General features: G+C 30.0%; 1 protein-coding gene across 1 annotated transcript; it reads left to right on the plus strand.

The window, feature by feature from the left end:
• Positions 1-8,805: 8,805 nt before the first annotated feature.
• LOC111676392 (enhancer of split m4 protein) lies at positions 8,806-9,698 on the plus strand. The gene has a single exon (XM_023437310.2). It carries the CDS (start codon positions 8,884-8,886, stop codon positions 9,364-9,366), a length of 483 nt encoding a protein of 160 aa, XP_023293078.2. The 5' UTR covers positions 8,806-8,883; the 3' UTR covers positions 9,367-9,698.
• The last annotated feature ends 352 nt before the right edge of the window (positions 9,699-10,050 follow it).

The following is a 10,050-nucleotide window of genomic DNA, read 5'->3' on the forward strand; positions in this document are numbered from 1 at the left end:
GATATTTTGGTATTATTTTTAACGAAAAAATGCTGATACACACAAGTGTTAAAATTGATTGTTTATTTTAACTCGTACTCGTTACCCAAAAGAATCTATTGTTTCATTTAACACATCATTTTCAATTTTCAGTTTTCAATATTCAAATTTGTTATTTGGGTTTGTTGTTTTTTTCAAAGTAATTCCTTGAATTAATCACGTGTGGTGTTTGCTGCTATCGATGATGATGATAATGATCCGAAATGTTGTTGATATTGTCAATAGTTGTGATGGTGGTGGTATTGGTTTGCTGGTCTTCTTCGTTATTTGACATGTAATACTATGCCACCACCAAGATTTTAAGAAAGAATAACAATAAAACAAGAGACCAACATGAAGTTTGTATTACAACAAGTGTAGGAGAATGTGTGGAGTTGTTACGGCATCTTAGGGATCATATTATGCTTAAATGTCACGCATGATCCCCCTTTGCTATTGTATTGTAATTCTGCTGATGGCACGTATTTTAATTTATTTTCTTTTTTTTTCATTCTTATTTAATATGTTTAAGCATGTCATGGGTTTATAGTTTTTAATAGTTGCTGTATGTGTAGTATAACAAATAAATTTGTTAAGAAATATTTAGTGTTTTTCTGGAAATTTGTAATGAAATCGATTTTAAGTTCCTTGGGGAGTTTTTTTTAATGGAAATTTAATCTGATTAAGTGTTTTTTTTTAGTTGAAATTAGTTTAAATTAACAGATTTTTTATCTAAGGGCTTAAAAGCAAAAAGATATTGAAAGGATTTTTAAGGTTAAAAATCTTGTTTTCAATTCTTAAGAACTAAAATTAAAGAAACCTCTTAATGAAAACTAAATACAAAATGGAATTCAACTAGTGGAATTAGTTTGTTTGTGTACCTTCAAGTGACAATATTTAAAGTTATCTAAAATTTTGAAGTCACAACTGAAAAGATCTTGAAGAACAAAAAATTTCATTGATATTGACATATCTTATGAATGAATTCAATAAAAATGTACATTGACCATTTTCTGGAAATATTTTGAGCTGACTGGCAACTAGCTTTGAAAGGATCGGTAATAATAATACAAAGAAGATTTTTTACTTTTGATGAGAGTACTAATCCTTTAAGGGACCTTATTGACCAATTCCAAATCAAATTTACATCGATCGATGATGAAAACATTTTTCGTCTACTGTCATCAATCTAGGAACGCGATGTAGATCTAATAATTTTAATGAGAGAACTTAACTTTTAAATATTTTCTATGAAAAGATCTTTCACTTTTGATAAGAGATCTTAACATTAAAACATTTGCCATGAAAAGATCTTTTAAATGGACATTGGAGTGGTAGAAAGATATCTACAGAATGGATGTTATAACTTTTTGGGTACGACAATGCAAAGCGAAATCTTCTGGAAATATCATAGATCTTTAGAACGGTATCATTTTGAAAGCTAAGGTGGATAAACTTTAGATATAAGTATGAGTTAAAGCCAATTAACAGTATGGATCACAGAACGATTCTAATCTTTAACCATATGAAAGAAGGCGAAGTAGACGATCGTCTCATTAATCTTTAGATCCTTAGAAATCAGTCAATTAGAAGGATTTATAAACTAATGAATGTCGTTTGAAATTGGAATGTATTAGGGGAATACTGATGGTATTTGGCTTAGTCAATGGAGTGAATTTTTACAACTGAAAGTCTAAGTGAACTAATATTTGTTTCAAATATTGATTCTTGTTTGATTCTTGAAGAATAGTTCATATGTTGATAGTATTCAAAAGGGGATATCATAGATGTCATGAACCTGTTGCCTATTTATTCTCAAGAATTTTTTAAACGATGTTGAAAAAGTGTTGAAAATTTAAAAAAGCGGTTCTCAAAGAGCATGAAACTGTTACATGGTCTATTAATTCCCTGGTATTAATAGTGATGTTTATATTTATTATTCAGATATTACCTCAGATATCTTTTCGCTATTTATTGAACCAACACGACATTTTGACAAAGAACATATCTATATCAATCATTATCGTAACTCCTTCTTCCAACATCATCACAATGAAGCTTTCAGGTTATATTCTCTGAGTGTTGGTTAACAAAAGATCAATATTAATTAAATATCATTGCAAAAAGTAGCTTCTTATAACGTCCAATTTGAAATACAATAACCACGAGTTATGATTCCAACTTATATTTCGTTCATAGAAATGCAAAATTATGAATTTCTAGAGGCCAAAGACCTATTCAATAATCAAGTTCAAAACACTTGAAGCAACGATCAACGGTGTTATATGTATGTATCATTAAACATGATTCTCATTTTCTAAAATCTTAAGACACTAAATAGAACATTCCAGTTCTCTGCCATCAAAGTCTTGGAAATTCATCAGTTTTCTTCATAGATCAATTAGTTATAAGACTAAATTGTTCTTTAGTTTATTAAAATTAAAAACGATCAATGTCCTCGTTAAGCTTTGACTACAATAAGTTTTTTTTTGGTTATCTTTTTTATATTTTGATCTCAAATGAATGCCGAATGATCGTGCTAATCTAATTCCAATTGAATTAGGTCTTTGGAAACTTAAGAAAATATTTGATCGAGATTAATCAAAAATTCAGACATTTTTGAAATTAATATTATTTTATAGTATTTGAATCCAAAATAAAATTAGTCTTTCTATAACACTGAGTTATCTTTAGCTTTGTTGTTGTTGTAACAGCTCGACTGTGGCCGATAGTTCTTTCCTGGGGAAAAAACTTTCGGTTGATCTTTAGCTTTGGATCTGTTTAGTCTTTCTATAACACTGAGTTTTCTTTAGCTTTGGATCTATTTTATCTTTGGAACCAATAGAGAGGACTACAAGTTTTAATGCATTCAAAACTTCCTACCAACCAACAGAAAAAAACTAACAACAAATTGTGGAATTTATTAGTTAAGGAACATGTTCTCAAATTTCGTAGCAAACCCATTTAATAATAAAATTTCCAAGTGTTAATACTCCAAAGAGTCGCATTACAATTAAGGGGAGTTAACTTGTGCTAGATCGATCGATTTACTAATATTTGAAAAAAAAAAAACACTCTAGTCAAGTGTTTCCAGACGTTGCAATTCTTTAATTTCAATTTTTTGTCACGGTTTAGATTTCATGTTTTTTAACGAATTCGTCCACCACATATGTTTATAAGAACTTTAATTTCAAAAAACGACATCTTCTAAATAGAACACGTGTTTAATGTGATCAATTATCCTTTAAACAAGACTCGGAAAATCTATATTCTAAGTGTAAATGTCTTGTTATTTGTTATTATAACCTCCTAGTCATTCATAAAGGACCACAATTAGAGAAATTTTTTGCTGTTTAGTTTTTAAGGTTAGTGTAGTTTTACTATATTTAAACTTTCCATATGTTTCTATTTAGAAACGTAACGAGTACGTGTCATCCTTGTGAATTAGTATCTAGTTGTGGTATTTGGAAATTTTGGCTTGTAGGTTTGGTCAGTGTAGGATAAATTTAAAACATGTGTTAAATTTTGCTAGAACGTGTTTCAACATCAAGTGATCATGAACTTTTCTAACTGTCGTTTCTATTTAAATTGGGAAATTTGTTGAAATTCTCTATCTTAGTGTCTGTTTTTCTAAATGGTAATTTTCTTTCCTACCAGCAAGTGGGAGTTTAATTGTTTTGTTTTTCACAACTTTTTGTTTAGTCTGGTCAGTGTTTGGGAAAAATATATTAATTTTGGTTTTGTTTTTAGAAGCAGTAAAAGAGAACGTGCCTTTTCTGTACTTTTGGTTATATTCAATTTTTAGTCAGTGTCTGGGACATGCTTAAACATGTGCTAAGTTTAGTTAGATGCTGAGTAGTCAAACTGTGTTTTAGTTGCTGTTGGTCTAACGTTGTATTAAGGGAAATTTTGGTTATTGTAGTTTAAGGTTGTTTGGAATTTTGGAATTGCTAAAACATGTTATTCAATTATTGTTTCATTCTTTCCAAGTCAGTGTCTGGAGCATGCTAAAACATGTGCTACGCTTTGTTATCATCATAAAGTGTTAGAAAAGGGGAAATTTGTATTACTTTTAAGGTTAGTTTGGAAATTTCTCAGTTAGTTTTTGGACATTCTTGTAAGGTTTTTGGGAAACTTTAATATTTGCTTTAAGGTTTACACAGTGTTTGGTGTTTGTCAGAACTTGTTACAACATGTGCTTACCATGACTACAATTTAAGAAGTAAAACTGTGAGTTTAAGGTGTTATTGGGTTTAGTTGGTGGTGGTCTGTGTAAGGTGTGAACTTATTGGGAAATTTCGAGTTTTCAAACCTTTTTCAAATTATGTTTGAAATTTTGTAAAAACGTGAGCTGTGTTAAATAGGAAACTGTTAAAGTAAACTGTGATTTTGTTATATTTGCAAGGTGTTAAGAAATTTGTTAGTGAATTGTTGAAAAAAAGAGAGCCTTTAGAATACAAGTTGGTGGTGTTTTAGACCGTAAAAACACGATTTATTTAAATTCAGCTTAACAGTATTACCGTCACCACAATGTTTTGGAAATTTTCATTTTTTGGAACAAGTCTATACTAAAGTATACTATGCAAACCTAAGGATCCAATAAGTACAAGCTTTTTTCTTTGTGGCACAAAGACTTGGTAGAGAATAGGTAATTAATGTTTCATACATTTCAGACTTCAAAATACGTATGAAGTTGGTCTGATGTAGTTATTTAGAAGTTCTAGTTTTTATTACTTATTACAGTTTATTTAGTTCACGAGTTTAAGCCTCATCTAAGATCCAATAACTCAAAAACTTTGATTATAAAGTTATTATGAAGCTCAATGAACAGCTTTTCTAACTCTTTCTAGTTTAAGTTTTACAAATTTATCTGTATATTATATGATCTTGATCATGATGTTAAACTGTGATAACATTTATTAAAGAGAAGATCGTTCAAAATTGTGTTCGTAATTGAACTCACAAAGAAAATGTTGATACAACATCATCTGTTTTTATTCTGATTGTAATGAATCAAAACTCTGCTCTTGCGGTCAGAGTTTTAATTCAAGAACTCAAAAAATTATGTTTAATTTATATTTATTTTGTATTGCTCTAGTTTTCTGAATGAAACTCCCACTAGTTTATCTAAAGCTGTTAGAAATTCAATTCTATTCCACTTCGTTCTAGTTAAACTTTTACAACTTTATCTGTGTCTTATAGATCACTTGATCGTGAACTGTGCTAGCGTAATTTTTTCATTTCTTCTATAGATCATTTGATATATTTATTTCTAGTTAAAGTCTTGTAACTTAATACTTGTCTATAGATCAATTGATCATGAGTTTGTTCTACGTTACCACTTATTAAAATAAAGAATGATCAAGGCTTTACTAAAGTTATTATTGTAATTAGATCATGAAAGAGAAAGTGTCAAGTGAAATAATTAAAGAATTCATTTCAGTGTCTGCACTATACATTGGTTTATTTCACTAAATAGTCCTTAGTTTCATTTTTAGCGATTAACTTTCAGGAGTTCTGTGTGATGATCTTTTTGAATTGATGGCAACGATCATATGTAGCAGCTAGTTTTCTTGTAGGAGGAACAACTATTGAAAGACTATTATGTTCTTTTGCATTATCAGTTGCCATTTTTGATCTATTTTGTCAATTTTATTTACTATTCTCGACTTTTAAGCAAATGATCATTGATTTACTTTGATCTTGGCACTTTAAGGAAATCTATGAAATAATGATTTTAATTTGATCGCAATGATCATTCAGTTGGCAGTTACTTTTTTGTAAGAGAAGTACCCAAATGGTTGTACCGAAGTAATTTGGCAATGTCAGCTATGATAATTTTTGAACTACGTTCTCGATATAATAAGTTGAAGCCTTTTTCTTTAGAAGATTCTAGTTTAAGAAAAATTCAATGTTATTATTCGTTAACCTGACAAATGCAAACCCATTCGACGCAACAGAAGCTGAACTAAAATTATGTGTGAAAAAGTGGGTAGCACCACGAAGATCCTATGGGGTGACAGTAACGAGATCAAGACGAGAAATCTCCTCTCCTCGCAAGTCTGAAGTTGTTATTCTGAGTGGACACTCAGTATTACTTGCATATCTATGGAAAGTTCGACGTGCGGATTCAGACGTATTAGATCATTTGGAGAGGAAAGTGAAGTTCTGGAGCACTTTCTTTGCCACTGCCAGGCATTCGTCGAAGTTAGATTCAAGTATCTTGGAAGTGATGTTATTCCGGAAATAACTTTCCTGACTAATATTGATTGAAAGATTCTTAGGAATTACGTTCAGGAATTTTTCATTTAGTTCCTTTTTTATGATAATAAGTGCACAACAGGCCCGATATTAGCCTAGGTGTATTTCTTCGGATTTGTTGTAGTATTCATTAGTATTTGGTTTCAAATAATTAAATGATAGTCAGCTTTACAATTTTTAAAGAAAATATGCCAATCCTAAGAATAGAGTTAATAAATATATGTATACACATCCTTCACCTTGATCAGGTTCAAACAATTAAATGATCCTCAGCTTTACTATTTTAAGAGAATATGCCAATCTTAAGAATAGAGTTAATAAAGAGGTAGAGTTAATAAAGTTTTACATCTTTTACCTTGATCAGGAGACTTTGAAAAGATCTAGATTGCGATGATAATTTCTATTTGATCCTGACGATCATGCAATGTAGCCAATGATCTTGTTACGACTACTTTAACTGATAGCGTTTTTAGCAAAACTTTCGAATATTACAAAAACCATAGTCTTGAAGTTCAACGTTATTAGCTTGAATATCCAAAGCACTAATGACAGGATACAAATTAGCGAATGCAAATAATCAGTTCTTTTTTATTAAGAACAGGGAGTGTTAATAATGCACTTGTGGTCACAATTTCTTAAAATTCCATTAACAAGCTAAAAACATTTAGCACGACTGCAGACAGGTCAAGGATAAAAATCTAGCGTATTACTTTACCAAAGTCATTAATATCATAATGGCCAAACTATGACTTAGAATTGATAGAAATATGTCATTTAAATCCCTATTAATAGAAAAATAGATTAAAACGAAAATAATCATTACAACTTCCTAACTGCAAGTGTCTAGACTTGTGACTTAAATGACTCATGGACAGCGAGTAAAAAGTGTGCAGGTCACTTTTGTGTGGTTTTGTTGTCTCCGTCTATTGCCACAGATAAGAAATCAATAAATTGCTACAATTTGCAGTCTAATTATCATTAAAAAGTCATTGTCTAGCGTCTAAGTACAAAGAAAAAAACCAAGATTTCTAATGTAATTAAAAAGAGAAAAAAAATCACAATACTTGTTTAAAAAACTGAAAGACTTTTGTAAAGAAGAAATAAAAAACAAAAACTATCTAATGAATAAAAGAATGCTGTTGTAAAAACAAACGATTAAGTGGCGCAAGTTGGACGTACTTCTCAAACACTTTTTATGTTTGTTGGATTCTTTTTTTATTATTAGTATTAATCAAAAGATCAATTACTGTGTTAAAACTCAGCAGAGACAACAACTACAAACACGTGAATGGTTGAGATCCATGTACTAACTTTTAGCTCATTCTAAACACACTTTTCTGTCAACATTTACTCTCACTTACTACTTCTTTTTTTTAAGTTGTTTCAAATTGGGTTCGCTTTGGTTTTTTTTTTTTTTTGAATTTTATTTTCCCACAACGATAATTTGATGGTTGTTTGTCATTGTTTCCTTTTTTTATTTATTATTATATTTAATATTATATTTTTTTCTTTCCTTCAAATTTTTATTATATTACTTTACATTAGTCATGTTTTAAATTGTTAAGACAATACCAAAACACAATTAAGTATAACTTCTTGTCGAGTTTCTCAGCTCGACGTTCCCACGTTCTGAATGAAAAGGCTGTAAAAATGCTTTAGGAATATTAATTTGGAAAACAACAACAACTATAGAAAGAGTCCTAATAAAACAACAATTTATTGTTTGAAATTTGTTGGGAAAGAAGAAAAAAAATTACACGTGTGTATTTATATCTAAAGGCATTTCAAAATTTCTAAAGCAATTTATCCTCCCTCTATTAAACTCGGCTTGAAGCGTGAACATTTCTTTACAAAAAAAAAGAAAGAATTAAAAGAAATTGAAATTCTTCAACATACAAAATTTTTTCTCCCACGATCCTAAGGCACACGTGTTCAATGTTCAATATTCTTAGTTCAAAATTTATTGTATATTGGAATCTTAAACAACAACAAATATTATAAAAATTAAAAAAGATAAGCAGTGAAATAAGAGCTCTTACCCATTTAACAACATTTACTACTAAAAACCAAAGTGATCATTAAAGAAAAGCAAAGTATATTAAGGATACACTTGAAAAGGAAAAAACGTAGTCCCTTTTTGTAATATATATAAAAACAACCTTCTACCAGAGTGTGGGAACATGAAGAAATGTACGTTTCTCACGATCCTTACAAAGGATAAAAATTTATATTTGTTTTGAATCCCTTATGGCATTTCTCAAACAAGTCCTTAAGGTGCAAATAGTCAAGCAATAAACCTGCTTTCTCTTTTTAACCTAAAGAAATTTAAAAATTTTAAAACACACCTGCCCTTTTTTTGTTTTGGATTTCTTTTTTTTTTTTGTATGAAAAACGTATCCTTAACGTTCCCACACTTTGTGTGCGGACGGACATAAGTTACTTGTGTGTGCTGGTATTTTTCGAAAGACCTGCTAGAGTATAAAAGGGCGAGTGAACGAAGGATAAGACATCATTCTCTTACAAGCATTCGTTCAGTAAAGAACAACCACCACAACATTTTATAAATTATCTTTCAAATTTTTCAAAACAAACTCAATTTTCAATATGTGCGTAGAAATCTCAAGCCAACAACAACAATTCAACAAAATGGAAATCAAAAATACCAAAAAAGTCTCCTACAGCATCAAGAAGCTGTTGAAGCAACTCTTCAAACATCAAAAATCCTCCAAACTCATCACTTTACAAAATTTGGTCAACTCCAAGAAAGCTGAATCCATGGAATCACTTGAATCTTTGGAAAATACACACAATGCCAACATTGAAGTTGAGGAATGTGCCTCTTTGGAATCATTCGAAAATGACATCAATGAACGTCTCTCAGCTAAAGCCATCTCTTGTGAAGTAGAAGATTTTGACTTCAGTGAAATCACCACTACCGTTCCCGTACACTTTGTACGCACCGAACATGGTACCTTCTTCTGGACTGCCACCTCAGACATTGCTGCCGATAATGATTTGGTTGAACCTTTATATTGTTCCACCTACAATCAACTAGCTGTTATGCAAGATCGTTGGGCTCAAGCTTAAATAAACATTTATTTGCCTGATCATCACACCACGATCTAATACATTCCTGCATGCATACATTAGCTTTAACATGTCTTCCAAGCAACAACAACAAAATACTCAACAGCGCAGTTCCAGCTTCTTTAAATATGAAGTTTACCATCTGTGAATCATCATTGTAATCATTGTCTTCCTGTTTCTGTTAATTTTCTGAAAAAAGATTGAAAATTTAACTAGAAAAACACAACACTTTAGTATTTAATAGCTTTATAAAAATTGTGATATTTTTTAATTAGTTCTTAAAAAAAATAATTATTTATAAACAAAAAACAAAAACAAAAAAATATAAACAATTTATTACAAACAAAAATGTCAAATTGTTTTCTTATTTTATCTATTTATTGCATTAGTTAGTAGTGGTTGGGCCTGGGAATTCCCTCAGTTATCGTTTTAACAAACACTTTTACTTTTAGCTATGGAAAGTTTCAAAAACAAATAGATAAAACAAATATTTTTACTAAAACAAATATTTGTTTATTCATAAATAAAATTAGTTTAATGTTAATGAGTTCATAGGTCAAAAATCTCGTTAGGTTACTCTGCTTGTTAACTATCTACTGTCTTATCTTGGGTTCACTTAATGAGGGTTGTTTTTCTTATCAACAGTTCCAAATATTGATTTCAGTAAGTTGTTTTAGTTCTACC

This window comes from Lucilia cuprina, chromosome 4 (genome assembly GCF_022045245.1).
Source record: "Lucilia cuprina isolate Lc7/37 chromosome 4, ASM2204524v1, whole genome shotgun sequence".
NCBI lineage: Eukaryota > Metazoa > Arthropoda > Insecta > Diptera > Calliphoridae > Lucilia > Lucilia cuprina.